Genomic DNA, 17,579 nt, shown 5'->3' on the forward strand with positions numbered 1-17,579 from the left:
CTACAATATTTTTGTGTATATATAAATGTTATTTTTCCTCCTAAACATTTAGCAGTTTTTTTACTTTTAACATCTTCCTGCATATAAATGATAGGTAAAAATTGATAGCCTGAATGCAGTGGAAGTCGCTTTGGATAAAAGCGTCTGCTAAATGCATACATTTAATTTAATTTAATTTAATATAAATATGATCCCCTCAATGCTGCATTCACTTCACGTTGGTGGTTATTGATGAACATGTGCGTGTGACGAAGCGTGTTCAGATGCGATGTGAAGTCAGAACAGTCTCCGGTCATTAGTGATCGAGCTCCTGTGAACACACATCACACACACACACACACAAACACACACACACACACACAGACTAAAGAAAGAGTGGCTCTCAAGAACCAGGAGAATGGGGAAAATGATGAGCTGGAAGGAAATGGAGATGGAAGCAGTGATAGGATGTTAGAGGAGAAGGGAAATAGATGGGGAAGATAAGCAGCGGATGCTCTCGCTCTACTTTCTTCCTCCAATTTCCTGCCTGTCCTCTCCAACACTGTCTGGGTCTTCAGTTTAACTGCTGCCTGTCGGGACAGATTCACTTTCTGACCATAGTTTGTGCACTGACCGAGTGCTGCAGGTCAGTTCTGTGTGTGAACCAGCAATTCTGACTTATTCTCCGGGGTATTTCTGTGCGCCAGAGTCGTTGTTATTAATTAAAACTAATTGTTAATTAAAATAAAATAAATATTAGTAGTTAAATGTCACCTTGGAAACTAATTGAAATATGTTTAAGTTGAAGTACTAAAATTGCTTTTCTGAATGACTGAATTAATTAAGAAATATGGAAATAATTCTAAAAAACGAAAACTAATAAATATGAAAGAAGCATTTATCAAAATGACCACAAATGAAACTAAATAGATTTTAAATAAAGTTGAAATTGAATGAAATGTAAATAATAAAAGAAAAACTTAAAATGAAAAATATAAATGTTGGTAACTAACTAAAATAAGTTTAAACTAGTATTAATGAAAATAAATTAAAACCATATAGAAACATTAAAAAAAGCTGATAAATATGATTAAAACAAAAAATGACTAATAAATGAGTAAATAAAAAATAAACTAAACTGAACTGAATTGTAAAAAAAGCTGAAAGAGTCAAATATAAATATCAGATGAAATATCAAAAGTGGCTTTAGCAATCAATTAAAAGTTTAAGTACAAAAATTACTAACTGAAATAAAATTAAATTAAAAAACAATTTAGTAATATATATAAAACTACAAAAAAAAAATAATTAAAATGAAAACTGATAATAATGTAAAAATAAAAGCTAAATTAAAGATATTAATGAAATATATAATAAATATATCAATCGTATTAAAAATATCTGCTGTACACCAGTGTGCAAAGACTGCAGCATTATTATTTAAATTTTCTACATGGACTATTATTACAGTGTGATGAAAACTTACAATCATCAATATATTTACAAAATTAGACCCCAAATTAATGCAGAATGTTATTTTCTTGGTCTAATTTCTTTATTCATTTAGCACATAATATCATAACTTCTACTCAAATCAATATGCTATGTGCACTGATTTATTTAACAAATAGTCTTTTAATAAGGATAATGTACACTTTGACAGACGGTCACAAAATAAACCTATTAAGGATGATAAAAGACGAGTCCTGATTGAGATTTCTGTACTCTGTACCCTCACTTCAGTTTCAGTCAGTTTATATGACATTAGAGCTTGTAAAAACCTTTTACTGTATGTTTCAAAAGCAGAGCTGAAGAAACGGATGAGATATTCAGAGCCCATTTTGAAAGCAGAACCATTTATTATCAAGTACAAGAATATCAAACAAACAGAGAGAAAGAGAAAAAAAAAAGACTCAGATTTGTCTTGGGTAACCTTGTTACGACAAATACACTTGACAGCAAAGATCTTCCCCCGGTGTTGAGTTTTAATATCATATTCCTTGCCATTTCAGATTGAAAACATGATCGTTCTGAAATCTTAAAGGGATAGTTATCTCAAAAATTTAAATGTGCTGTTAAGTCACTTACTTTCTTCAGTAAAACAGTAAAGAATATTTTTCGCTTTAAACATGCTCCTTGATGATTATAAAATGTAAAGTCAATGGTTACCACCACTTTAAGAGTCAAAAAAGCACACAAAGGCCAAGCTAAATTAATCCCTGTTGCTCCTGATGTTATATTGAGGTCTTATGAAGCGAAATGATCAGTCTGTGCAAGAAACTAAACATTATTTAAAACATTATCCCCTTTAATCCAGAGCCTCAGGCAAACAGTCCAGAGCGATGTCTGAGTCTGAGTAATGCTTAGACATGTAAAACATCCATGTTTCACATCATTACTGGGTGCTTTGATAACATGATTGCTCATATGTTACATCATTATGTGATTATATAAACAAACTAGTGAATTGAACCAGTTCACTGAAACAAAATGTTAGTTCATGAAAAATAATCATATTTCCCCATTTGCCTGACGCTAATAACAGGTAAGTAATGTTCAGTTTCTTGCACAGACTGATCATTTCGCTTCATGAGACCTCAATATATCATCAGGAGCCACGGGGGTTAATTTCGTGTTGCCTGTATATGCTTTTATTTTTTTGACTCTTAAAGTGTCAGTAGCCATTGACTTGCATTTTATGAATCACCAAGAATCCCACTTTCTGTTCTACACTGTTCTGCTGGAGAAACAAACTTACATACATCTTGTATAGCCTTTAGGTGCACTATCCCTTTAAAAGCAGCTCAAAGGCATTTCAAAGTTTAGTTCATCCCAAAATGAAAATTCCATCATTAATTACTCACCCTCATGTCGTTCCAAACTAGTAAGACCTTCGTTTATCTTCAGAACATGAATTAATATATTTCTGAGAGGTCTGAGACCCTGCATAGAGAGCAACACAACTCTTATGTTCCCAGACCCAGAACGTCGGACATCGGTAAAACAGTCCATGTGACATCAGTGGCTCAACTTCAATTTTGTGAAGCTACGAGAATATATTTTGTGTGCAAATAAAACAAAAATAATGACTTCATTAAATAATTTTTCGCCCCCGAGTTACGTCTTTCACTATTTTGGAGAGTATCACAACCCAAACATATTTTTCCCCGATGCGTAAACAACACGGATTAAGTTGATAATGTTAATGCTCACGCTGATTACATTCATTAAGTTCTTTGGTACTCTCCAAAATGACAGCTGATGTAACTCAGGGGAGAGGAATTGTTGAATAAAGTTGTTATTTTTGCACGAATAAAACATGTGTTTTCTCAATATTCTCACAGCTTCGCAAAAAACTGAAGTTGAGTTTCTTGTCGCTTCTGGGTCTGGAAACATGCTGTCGATGGGAGGGTCAGAGAACGCTCATATATAATTTTTGTTCCGAAGATGAACGAAGGTCTTACGGGTTTTGAACGACAGGAGCGTGAGTAATTAATGACAGAATTTTCATTTTGGTGTGAACTGGCCCTTTAAGAGGCGTGTCCATGGGGGAGTGGTTTGTTCGGTGCATCAGCTGTCAATCAGCCCCCCAGTTGGGCTGTGACTGGCTAATTCCAGCCCCTCCCACTACTGCCAGTTAAAAGTACGTCCAATGAGCTGAAAGAAGTTCCGATTGTGTTGGCGCAAATACGAGCGCAGCTGTCGCAGAACAGTGCTGTTAACAGGTGGATGCGGCCGTCCTTTGGACTCGTGCAGGCATCGCTCATGGCCATCGCTGCGAATGCAGTAGAAGCCTTTGGTCTGGTTAAAATAGAAGTTGGACGCCACAATCCGTGGCGGCAGATGCAAAAAGCGTTCGACTCGCTGAAGCTCTGGTAAGGGATCGTGGATCAGCGTATCCCCGTCCACAATGTGGATCTGCTCCAGAGGAAAGTGCTGAAGCCAGTTCCTCATGTGGACGTCGTAAAAACTGCGCTGGATGGCTTTGTAGCGTGTGTTCAGAGCGCCGTTCTTGACTAGCATGTTCTCGATGGCTTGTACGGGTTTGTGGTTCTCCAAGCGGTTGAAGTAGACTTGCGTATAGTCCGATATGACTCTCTCCGTCGGATCTCTCAAGATCAGCAAGAGTCTGATAGAAGAGTTCATGGCGTGGATCCGCGCAGGCGCCACTGGAGATGTGAAATACCCCGGCGTCTTTTCAATGGTGATCTGATTTGGGTACGAATAGGGCATTTGGTCCCGGTACCATTCGAAGCCTTTGCCGTAGTTCTCGTCCCAGTCAAAGAAGTGGACTTCAGTGGCAGCCGCTGCTACTTCTGGGTGGATATCCAGCATTTCCAGCAACGCTCTGGTGCCTCCTTTCCGCACGCCGATGATGATGCTGTGTGGAGCGTGTTTGCTTGTTCCTGGAGGGGGAACTAAAGAAGGGCCAACCGTACCGTTGTCCAGATCTACCGGGGTTGGCGTCGAGCCGCCGGGCCACACTTGGATGTACTCCGGCGGGGCGGCATACGTCCGGAGAGAAAGGAACAAAACACAGCTCAGAAGATTAGCCATGGAGAGCATGAGAAGAGATAGAGAGGAAGAACGGCGACGGTCAGTGTTGAAGGAGTTTCACAAACTCAAGCTGGAAGAGCTCAAGGACGAGGCAAAGCCACCGGTCCACAGCACATCTGGAAAACACAAGAGAAAAGAAGGACTGGTCAGTCTACTTGACTCAAATTGCATTGCCCCCAGAATATTTTGTGGTTGAATATCTGAACATGCAATATATCAAAATAAATAAATCAGTTTTACTCTAGTTAAGCATTGTTTTTATTTTTATCAACACTTGAATGTAGGTAGATTTCATTAAAAAAAAAACATTTTGAGCAAAAGCTGAAAAATAAAACACATTTTTATCAAATATTACATCTAGATCATATTCAGTAATATTATCAAAACAAAGATGCAGTAGATGGCTTCGATGGATGCAGTAGAAACTAATAATCATGACAAAAGCACATAATAAACTGACAAAAAATCCAACTAAATTGAATTGATATGAAGCTGAATAAAACAAAGAATAAAATAAATAGTAAATGAAAAACGTAAAAAATGAAAATAAGAAATATTTCGGCAATGAACTGAAATAAATACATTTTAAGTACTAAATCTAGAATCCAGAAACTGAAATAAAAATAAAGCTATATAAATTAGTAACTAAATTATTAATAAAAAAACGTATGTTTTTAATAATCCTGTGCTAAATCACAATGAAGTTGATGTTGATTTCAAAATAATTTTTCAATGTTTTACACCATTTTTTGAATTTCCCAATAAAACCTTTTTTTCCTCTCTTTGTTTTTAAATCTCATCCCAGGCTGCCGATCCACAAAGAATGGCATAAATCATCTAAAGACCCTCCTGAGAAAATAAATAACTGTGATTCCTCCAAATATCTCATAAATCCATGCCAGTTAAATTGGTTTTATGTGTGGCCAAACAGACACTGCATGCAATATTATTGAATTCCAGTCATAATGGCTGTTAAAAAAAAAAAACTCAGAACACAGTAAGCAATTTGATTAAATGGGAAGGGTTGCTATGTTTATAAAAATGCATTGCATTTCTACACAGGAGAAACACTTGGCACAAAATTACCCAGTGCTACCTTGAATTCAATCCACTGCTGTCCTTTCTCAAGTCACATTTAAACCTACACGGCTGTGTTATAGGAGATAACAAAGCACTAACAATACAATACTAACTGTGCAGCAGCGGAGACGTGTTTCTGTTCACTAAAGCTGATTCTTTTATCGCTTCAGCAGATTTAAAGAAGAGCCAAGGCCAAAGTCGAAGCCAACGAGAGCGGAAAGATCCTCGCTGATTGAGTTCAAGGGATCCTCAAGTATCCCATGCAAATGTGTGAATTCGCAAACATCTTCTGACCTTTACGCTTCATCAAATTCCCGAACGGAGCAAACAGAGACACAGTTAACAGAGCCTCTTACTCAGACCAAACAGCTGAGCCTCCAGTCACAATATTCCTCCAGATAAAGGTCACTTCTGTGGCATTTACCACCGCTCTCCAAACTGATTAAAGTGTATAACTCTATTACAGATTACAGCCATCTGCAAGCTTTCATGAGACACCATTACATGACTTGATTTCAGCTCTCAGAGCACTTTATCCGAACTCCACTCACTCCAGTCAAGCAGATATGCATCGCATTTGAACCATTAGGTTTATTACGATTGGTTTCCTCGCAAAGGGTGAAATGTGACCTGCAAGAAATGCCTCAGTGATAACTACAAACAAGGACTTTCTAGGGCCCAAGGGGTTTATTTTTTCATTCTTTGATTATACATCTTTTTTGCGGTATCAACATTATTCTTAATTTAAACTGTAAGCATGTTCAGCACTTTGCCAAAAAAGGAATTGATCCAATTTCATTTGACTACATATTAAAAAGATTAGTTTAATTGTGAGTTTTATGCAACAATTTGATTCCTACCCTTTTTGATAAGACACAGAATCCAGAAAAATTTAAATGGACCTCAGAATTTATGAAAATAAATAAAATTTCAAAAGGCAATATTATTGCTAAAATGTAAATAAATTATGAAATAGTAAAGGTTTTGTGAATTCAATAGATTAGACATCCTTATTAATGGAAAAAAGAAAAAAAATCTAAATAAATTAAACCAGAAAAAATGGAAACCAGAAAAAATGAAAAATAAATAAAATAATATATTTGATATATATATATATATATCCCTATTTTTTATATTTAATTGATTTAACATCATTTTTATTATTAAAATGTACTTAAACAGTAAGTAAAATAAATAAATAAAACAGAAAACATGGATTGAAATAAAATATGAAAATTAATTTTGGGGAAAATAAACCAGTTTTTATAGGTTTCTTAGCTTTAGGGCATTGTACGCCTCCTGTATAGAAGCAGCTCAACTCTGTGACAGTGAAAACTATATTTTCCCTCTTCCACCGCCACAAACCGCTTCCCATCTCTCTCTTCCCGTGAGCTCAGAAAGTGACACTGCGGCTCACATGCAACAAAACCTCTGAAACCAGTGATCGCAAGCCCTGGAGGACTCTGGACGTTACAGAAGTGTGTGGTTCCCCCCCAAAATACATCTCAACACTTAGAAATGTCTGAATATCATTGCATTAGATTCCAAATACTAAAGCATGAGACCTATGCAAACAGCAAACCAGTGTTTCTTTGCAATAACGTTTCTTTCAAGTCCACACAGGTCATTTACCTTCACTTTCAATGGGAATGGGAATTCACTTCATCTACAGCGATATCGTCTTGATTGCAAATAAATGCACAGACACTATTTAACTGAACAGAGATGACATCACTGAATCCAATGATGAACTGCCTTTAACTATCATTTGCATTATTGACACACTGTTCTCCTAATGAATGTTGTTCAGTTGCTTTGACGCAATGTATTTTGTTTAAAGCGCTATATGAATAAAGGTTCATTTCCAGGAAATGCATAGAAGCTTAATGCAATGCATGTAAATGTACATTATAAAAGTATGAGACTGACTTTTGTATGGACTATTGTATGCATAATATTACAACTATGTTAATTATTATCATTATTACAAGCAAGCGAGCTATTTTTTACTACAAACAAGCAAACAAATAACATCATAACCTGACTGTCACTTTTGAATATTGCAGCTTTCGGACAGATGAAATGAAGTGTCTGAGGACGTGTCTGCAGTGTGAGAAACAGAAAGCCACCGACCGCTCGCAGTGCAGACGCTTTAGATGATTATAATGGAGGTAATTTAGCTCTGACAGTCAGTCCGGCACAGAGACTCTGAGACTGTCTGAGAACCGCTGCTGTCTACTGATGCAGTATTTATATACAGACCAAACCAAAGTGTGCGCTCCGCTATCTTCTACACAAATAATGCCATGCCTTTACTATGTTACCTAATGCAAAGAATGAATACAATCCAACACTCATCTCTTACTAATTTTGATCTGCTGATTCCAAAAAATGGTTTCTGTTTTGCTCTATCACATAGCTTTTTTTGCCTCTGAGAACCATTTTTGTGGTGAATTAGTCTGGAATCCAAAACTATTTAACCCGTTCTCAGTCTAGTTTCACATGCATGACACTATTTGATGCCTGATCCTGAAATACAGCAAGAGACTGAAGAAAACGCAAGTGAGAGTCTAATGTTTTCTGCTTTTACTGCATTCAAACAGTGACTGAAACTAACAGATTTGGTGGGAAAAGATGACTGACTTTTTAAACTTATGTAAAATTCTTTGACATTAATTGGAATGTTTGAACACGTTTCCACTCCTGTGCAATTGATAATTTCTTTTTCTTTTTTTATCAGCATCATCAAATTAAATAACATTAGATTATTTTTATAAAGCAGCAGGAAGTTTTAATAAAGATGCATTGTGTTGTCGGGTTTTTTTCCGGTTCGAATCAAAATTTAAAGCATCATGCATAGATCGACGCTTCGTATTCAACATTAATACACATTAATACAATGACATTTGCAGATATTCAGTGTTAAACATGCATTACAGTCCTAAAATAGCAGGATTTCTGCTCTCTGCTTCTGTCAGCTGCCTCTATTTACAGAAGCAGTATGTTGGCAGCTGACATATTCCTCTGTCTGCGCACACTATGGGTCTCTATCTAAAGTTTAGTGATAAATGCACTAGTGTGTTGAGCTCCAGGTCTCTCCACGGGACACAAAGAGCCGCTAATTACCCAAAACGCCTGTTTCTGCGTCTCATCCGTATTCTGGGACTCAGTCTTTCTTCAAGACGAGATGGAAACAGCAGGCAGCGTGATGCTTAGCAGAGCCTCATTTGAGAGAGATTAGCATAAAACAATAATTAATCCAATGAAGCCTGATAATACAGTGCTATTTTCCCACAACTGTTTTAACAGCCGAGAACGAGGCAAACACAGAGGATGAGGTGAAGCATCACAGTTCTCAATCAGGTCTGATGGGAAACCACTGCGCTATTGTTTCAGTCATTCTTAGAGGTTTTCTTTATTGGCATCCCATGAATCTTTCCACTGCACAAAAGGTTCTTTATAGTGGAAAAATAGCTCTTTGGATGATTAAATTGTTCTTCACAGTAAGAAAAAGAGGTTCTTTTAAAGAAATGGTCACCTAAAGATTCTTTGGGGAAACAAAAAGGGCTCAGTTTTTGAGCTTGGAATCGATTCCAGTGGATGGACGGAAGGAAAAACACTGGGAATCGAGAATCAATTCTAAAGGTTCAAACTGATTCCATCACAGAGTCTTGCTTGCTAATAGGGAATGGGAATCCTTGAGAGAGAGAAAAAAAGGATTAAATTCAGATTAAACTTTTTTTACACTGAGAAAAAATCCTTATTTTAAGAACTTTTGACCAAAAGTTCTTTGGGGGAATCAAGAATTGATTCCAAAGGTTGGAAATCTTTGGCAAATCTCTCTCTCTATATGTATTATTATTATTATTTATGTTTTTTAAACACACACACAGAAAAAAATATCTTTTTTAGGGTTGGGAACTGATTCCAAAAGGAATCTATTTCAAAGGCTGGAAATGACTCCATCAATGGGAAACATTATTTACACTAATAATTAAAATGGTTATTTATTCAATCCTCACATGTACTCGCTCTCACTCGCCCTTTCTTTCTAAAGCTCTTTCACCTCTCTGCTCTGTTTCTGTCACTCACACCAACAGAGAGCCTCTCAAGCTCTTCTGTCATCACATTTCTGTTCATATTTTCAGGTCACATTTCAACTAAAAACAATGGATATAAATCCTTTTTAAAATAATCAAAATATATGTTTTGCACAAAAATGAAGCCATTGATTGGAAGCTAATCTGACATTGATTTAATAAAAATGATAAATACACACACACACACACACACACACACACACACCCACACACACACACACACATAGACACACACACACACACACACACACACACACACACACACACACACACACACACACAAACAGACACACACACAAGTGCACAGACACACACACACACACACACACACACACACACACACACACAATTGCACACACACACACACTCACACACACACACACACACACAGACAGACACACACACACACACACACACAAACAGACACACACACACAAGTGCACAGACACACACACACACACACACACACAATTGCACACACACACACACACACACACACACACACACACACACACAGACAGACACACACACACAAGTGCACACACACAGACACACACACACACACACACACACACACACACCTGCCTGCAGAACCTCACCAGCAGGTACACACACACACACACGCACACATATACATCAAAATTATTAAATAATATAAAATTGTATAATATATATTAATTTCTTTCACAGGGTTTGTTAAAATGTATGAAAATTACATTTAAAAACATTTGTAAAATAATGTTCAAACAGTCCTTAAATGCAATCAATAAAAGCCAAAAGAAAAGAAAAAGTGAATGAAACCTTTTTTTTCAGGCTGTGTCATATGCCTTTAACCGTTGCTGTTTTAAATATTCAAGACTAATAGTCTAACAATTTTTTAGAACAGTTTTTCTATTGCCAGCTTGCATAAGCTGTTTATCATGAAATGATATTTTGCAATGCTTGACAGTTTTTCATGCAGATAATCAACCATCTACATATCTCTTCAATCCATGCGTTTTTTAATCTTATATCAGCGAGCAACTTGAGAACTGTGATCCTGTAGGCAACAATTCATGCTCTTTATGCAAAAAAAAATTGCATTTCTCTTCTTTGATTTCGGGGTGAATATAGCTCGGACCCGTTCTTGACAGGCGCTGTGAGATTCTCACACTTTTCTGCTCTGTTCTTTGTCTTTCTGGACAGTTGTAGTTCACACGTTCACAGCCTTCAAACGCTTCCCAAGCTGCATCCTTCCCTCATCAGACAGTGTTTCTTTCTTTCTCTCTCGTTTCTCGGATCAGAAGGCCGGTTAAACGTCTCACTCATAACACAAATATCTGACCGCATGAAACCATCATTGCAACAATTCACACCTCACCTTGAAACAGAGCGTATCCTGAGAGAAGCGTCTGTGTAATGCAGCTCAAGTGTTTGGAGGCTTCCTCCGAGAGAACTGCACCCATGGTTCGTTTGAGGAAGAAAACAGTGCTTTTGGGAAACAGGCTTTCAAACAATCCCAGAGGATTCCTCTACAGAGGCTGAAGGACTTTTCAGGACTAAACCTCTGCTTCAAAACCAAGAGAACTCCCTCGCAATAAACAAACCAGTCAAAGGAGTTTTTTGCATTATAACTTGAAATCAATCATTATCTAATTAAACATGCAATAATTAGTTTACAGTCACAGAACAGAAAACTGAACATTGGATGAGTCCAAATTCCAAATTCTTTGTTGACATACAAGAGTAAAAGGTTTTTAGAAAAATGTAAAATATTCATATCTTGTTTTTATTATGGAACCCATTCCACCAGTGAATAACAAAAATAAATAAAACAAGGTAATTGAGGCGTTTTATCTAAAAGCAATTCTGACTTTCGTGATATAAAATGTGATATAAACGATATTAATAAATAAATATAAAAGATATAAATTGCATTTTCTAAAGTCAGATTTGCATGCTTCTAAAAGTCAGAATTGTGAGATATAAACTTGCAATTACCTTGTTTTTATTTTTTTTAATGTTCAGAATGGCAAACATTTTCAGTGGCATGAATGGGATTCCATAGAAAAATACAGTCAACAGCAATAAAATAAAATAAAATAAAATAAAATAAAATAAAATAAAATAAAATAAAATAAAATAAAATAAAATAAAATAAAATAAAATAAAATAAAATAAAATAAAATAAAATAAAATAAAATAAAATAAAATAAAATAAAATAAAATAAAATAAAATAAAATAAAATAAAATAAAATAAAATAGTGCATTTTGGATATTTAAACAACACATTATAAAAAGCCAAAAAGCCCTAAATTATCCAATGCATGAAAAAGAATATATATATATATATATATATATATATATATATATATATATATATATATAGTGTCTTGACTTAAATTTTATGTATATTGAATGAAATATAAGCAAATATATACCTACATGTCTTTCAACTCACCCAATTTCTGTTATCAACAGTGTTTGGGACAGTTACTCTTAAAAGTAATGCATTACAATATTGCGTTACTCCCTAAAACAAGTAACTAATTACGTTTTTATGGAAAGTAATGTATAACTTTACTTTTGAGTTACTGTATTTTTCGGACTATAAGTCGCACCTGAGTATAAGTCGTATCAGTCCAAAAATACGTCATGATGAGGAAAAAAACATATATAAGTCGCATTTATTTAGAACCAAGAGAAAACTTTACCATCTACAGCAGCGAGAGGGCGCTCTGTGTTTTCAGTGTAGACTACAGGAGCACTGAGCAGCAGGGATGAAGGAAATTTTAACTACATAACATCTCGTTATTATGACATAATTGAGTCACAAAAAAATATATGTGTGTGGCAGGAATAAGTTATACTGTAATACTGATATTTGTCTTATTTAATATATTTAATTATTGCAGGTTTGTTTTATCCCAATGCATCTACAAGAAATCCAGAATTGATGCTCCCTTTGAAATTAGCCAAACTCATGAAGAACAGATTGATGCTAGGATATTGCTAAGATAACAAAAATCTATAAATCGTCTAAAAACATACGTTTGCCTCAAGAACAACAAAAAAGTAGTGCATCATTAAAAATAAAATCATCATCAAAAAAAGTCATTATAACTGACATTAGTGTAAAAACAAAACATCAAAATAACAAATAATTTCAACATTTATTCTCTTTATCTAATTATATGCAAAGCATGCTGGGAATTATAAATCCACTGCCCAATTTTTAGATACAAAAACAATTTTAATTCAAGTTTCTCATTAATAAAACACAATTAAAAAAGCATTTAAATGACACACAATATTTAATAATCAACTCAACTCATAAATATAATATTTGCAACTTTAAAAGTTTATTTAAATCAATGAACTAACTTACAAACATGCACTTATTTAAATAATTGGTAATATTTCCTCTGACTTCCTTATTTAAGTGCATTTCACACAAACATTGAATAAATTTGTCAATTTATAATTAGATTAAACAACTAGAGATCACTTTTCTCAGTATTGAATGAAATATAATCATATTTATATTCTCTTTCATAGAATATTTTCATGATTGCAGTGCATTCTGGATTGCTAGACTACTTCTGATCTTAAAACGGATTGCACTAGACGTTTGTCATCAGGATGCAGCTTATCTAACAACACAATCTTAATAAGCATAAAAAGACATTGCATGCATGAGAACGAGGATTTTAGTATCAATATAGATTCAACATATCATACACGGCATAAAGGAGAGAAGAGCAACGTGAGATCACGGGTATGCATGAATTTAATGATAAGGTATAGCTTGAAAGTCACGTTGGATACAATTATTTGCTAAATGCATGACTGCAAATGCATAATTATGTTAATTCCAATAGATTGTAAATGCAGCATTACAGTTTGGCTCTAAACAGTATTTTTCCTACGTTTTGCAGCAAACCTGCCAAATGAATTTACATTTTTTATTAGGCTTTGCATTATTTTTCAGCTCAAGTAATTGGTTTTCCTCTGCTGAAATTGTTTGAGGGCAAAATAAAATACAGCTGTGGTGAAAATAGCATTTTTCATTTGAATTGCAAACTGTCTATTCTGCATTGCAACACTCGGGAGGGACCAAACGTATTAAAGTGTGTGTGTGTGTGTGTGTGTGTGTTAGCAAGCTTCATCTCCAGACGCTCTGTAATTGCCATTGTGCTCTCCAGGTGACGAGGAGTTCAAGCCAAAATATTACATTTAAATGCACCCAAAAAGATTTATGCACCTGCCGAGACGATATATGTGCATCTATATGCTGCACATATGGAGGCAAATCAATTACTGTTGCATTCGAAGAAAGAGCGAGGGACGTGTCAGAACAATACAAAGACTGTGTCATTTCATAAAAGCAGTTATCAGGCTCACGTGGGCAATAACACGCTTAAAAAAGAAGAAATGCACAAGAGATGTGCGAGCAATAAGACTGCGAGCGCTGATGAAGAATCAGGCAGGTATGAGCCAGGAAACGTGTGAAAGTTAGCGATGGCGAAAAAAGATGGAAATGATTCAGTTATTTTGGGAATAAGTGAGTAAAAAGACACGGGATTCAATCCCACTGCCTGCATTACATGCTGGAAGACAGAGAAAATATAAAAAATCATCTTTCTGGTCTTACTGTGAGTAACTTATCGATTCATGTTATAAAAATAAAAAAAATCCAATGTCCAAAAATTTGTCTTGATGTACGTCATTCAGAAAAACGTCAAAGTAAGGGTTTTAAGATTTGTGCATAAATATTTAATTATATATTAAAAGCATGAAGCTATTGATAGATGATAAAAGGATAAAAATATGTTATGATGGTTTAATGCTACTTTAAAATTATATATATATATATATATATATATACACTAAATACTATATTTATCACTGACCATGAAATAGTTTTTAGCATTGGGCATATTATTATTATTATTATTATTTTAAAATCAGGGTCCAAAATTAATATTTTCTTGCCACAACTACCAATGGAAGATTAATTCTTCTATTCAGAATTTTTTATAAATATATAAAATACTAAAATATTAAGTCACGAATATTTTATAATGACCATGAAACTGTATTTGGCATTTGGCAATTTTCCATTTTATTAGTATTATTATTGCTGTTATTAATCCAAAATAAATAGTTTTGTCCTTGGGAAAAATTATTATTATTATTATTAATTTTTAAAATGTTTTTCTTTTTCAGTTGTTAATTTTGAACCCTTCTTGTGATCTTCCTAATGGGTTCAGGCCGTGCTCTGCTCCTCATTAGGGTTTATGAAGACGTCAGCTGCAGTCTTTGAGATTCCTTGTATTGGCCGAATTGTAAGGCATGCACTAAACTACCTTTACATTTCATTAAACACGAACTCTTTCGATCTAGATAATGCAGGAACGGCTTATCATAGTGCAGTCTGTGAAGCGAGCTTTGGGACTCCATCATTTCCGACACGATGCACAAGAGGCTAATGTTGAGCGACGGGCCGTTTCCCCAAAGGAAGACGAGTAAAAACCCTCAAACAAAACACACATCAAATCAATTAAACCGTCTGTGCTGGAAACATCTTTCCTGGTCAGTTCTGAGGAGAAGAATCTGCTTTGAAACACAACACTTCTGCTGGTTTAACAGCATCTCTGCTGCGCTGGAAAACAGACGAGAGGCTAAACGACTATCTGCACGAGGAAGAACAAACGCCAGCATCTGCAAACATCAGAAAAAGCCTCTGCGTTCTTTGCTTTCCGATTAAACGATCGCTCTTCCAGACATGCAGCATGCTCTGTGGTCAATATCTGAAAGCGTTGATGTTCCTCTGTCGTTTAATTAGCTCGAGTGCACTAGGAAATTACATTATCTCCCTCGATATGCAAACATCACTATTATTATTGTTCATAGTTAATGCTAATGATCTGAACAAAACCTCTTGAGCATATAATTGTTTTTTTTCCCCCAAACCTACCGATGAGAGTTGAATTGGAAAAAAAGCCATACTGATTAATTAATTCATTAAACTGATTAACTCAATTAAATTACATCATAAATATATATTACTAATCATGCAACTGTATTGCATTATGTCATTTATCATATAATAATTATTACTATTATTATTACTTTGAAAACATTGTCCAAAATATACTTGCCACATCTACTAATGGTAGAGAAATTAACAATAAATGAATGATTAAAAAAAAAATGTGACCATGAAACTTTATTTTTGCATTTAGCAATTTGCGTATTATTATTATTATTATTATTATTATTACTACTACTACAGCTAGTGAACGAACCCTATACACTTCTGCATGTCATTTATATAACATTTGTGCTGAAAACAAAAAGGTTTTGAAAAACATCACAATTCAAAATGAATAAATAACAAAAATATCAACTCGATTAATGTTTAAAAAATATTTAAAATAATACATTCAAATCAATTAGTTTAATAAAAGTCATATTTTACTGATATTTATTAAATACTATTTTTTGTCTTTCCGCACCATGATAATTATTATTTTTTTGTGTAAAACAGATTATTGCAGTACGTTTAATAAGAATATACTATTTCATTCTTTCTACCTCAAAATTTCTTAATTCAGTGTCACTTCTCATTTCTCTGTATTTATTTGTCAAATCTTTGAGTCTTTGCAACAGGATGACTACTACCAGACTACAAATTGGTTTAAATAATATAGTTTTTTCCTGAGATTCACACTTTTTCACTTGGAGAGTTATTCTTCATGCTCACGCTGCTCACATTATCTTCAGGAAACACGGCTAGCTTTGAATCGCCTCTAGTTCGTTGCATAATTGCACATTTGGCATCTCGTTCCTCTCTCTTTAAACAGTCGCTTCTTATCGTTTTCCTACTCATTCAGTCCACTTCTCTATCATTCTGCCACACACACACACACAAATGCATAATGAATGAATGACTTAACTGGATAAAAACTACAGCTGCTTCAGATAAATAGCTGTGAGGTGTACATTTTTGATGAGGCCCATCAGATCATTAATGAGGATGATAGTACACACAGTGAGGACAACTGAGGGACTCATGTGCAACTATTACAAAAGGTTTGAATGCTCATCGATGCTACAGATGGGAAAGCCATGCATTAAGGGCTGGGGTGGGGGAGGGGGGCTTTTTCCAATATGAAGATCAGGGTAAATTTAACTTTTGTCGTCTTCTTGATATTTAGGCAAAATAAATAAAAAAATTACACATCTCCGTTCGGTTCAGAAGTTTTCACCCCCCGGCTCTTAAATGCATGTTTTTTTCTTTTCTTTTTTTCTTCTGGAGCATCAGTGAGTGTTTGAACCTTCTGTAATAATTCTGTCTTCCGTGTGAAAAGATCAATCTCAAAATCATACAGTCATTGCTGGAAAGGGTTAAAATACACAAAAATGCTGGAAAACCAAATAATTTGTGGGAGCTGAAGGATTTTTCTGAAGAACAGCAGGAATTTTAACTGTTCAGACACTTTTATCCAAAGCAACTTTACATGCATTCACACTGTAATTATTATTTTTTCTGTGTCCTCTGGGAATTGAACCCACAACCTTTTGCGCTGCCAACACAATGCTTTACCACTGAGCCACAGGAACATTTACACACAGCTTTCAATGGTATATTAAAAGTGCCAAATTTCAAGGGATACTGGCAAATGAAGTCATGAATGTGTGAAATATTTGCTCAGAGTACGCAATTACGCTTAAGTGAACACACAGTGTTAGACAAGGATGGATGCGTTTTGGAGTGTTTTGTCCCGCGAGATGCGATTGTTTGATATTGTGCACATCTTTGCAGCTGGGATCACACAGATACAGGCATTAATGTGTCTCTAACCCAGTTTCCGGCG

At 35.0% G+C, this 17,579-nt stretch overlaps 1 protein-coding gene across 2 annotated transcripts in view; it reads right to left on the minus strand.

The window, feature by feature from the left end:
- Positions 1-3,196: 3,196 nt before the first annotated feature.
- LOC132156678 (heparan sulfate glucosamine 3-O-sulfotransferase 1-like) overlaps positions 3,197-17,579 on the minus strand; it is a 45,659-nt gene continuing 31,276 nt past the window's right edge. For both annotated transcript variants that reach the window (XM_059565618.1, XM_059565619.1), the window contains one exon: positions 3,197-4,652. In XM_059565618.1, coding sequence (XP_059421601.1) covers positions 3,607-4,545 — 939 coding nt within the window. In that variant the 5' untranslated portion in view covers positions 4,546-4,652 and the 3' untranslated portion in view covers positions 3,197-3,606. The remainder of the gene's footprint in view (positions 4,653-17,579) is intronic.

Source organism: Carassius carassius, chromosome 14 (assembly GCF_963082965.1).
Source record: "Carassius carassius chromosome 14, fCarCar2.1, whole genome shotgun sequence".
Classification (NCBI taxonomy): Eukaryota; Metazoa; Chordata; class Actinopteri; order Cypriniformes; family Cyprinidae; genus Carassius; species Carassius carassius.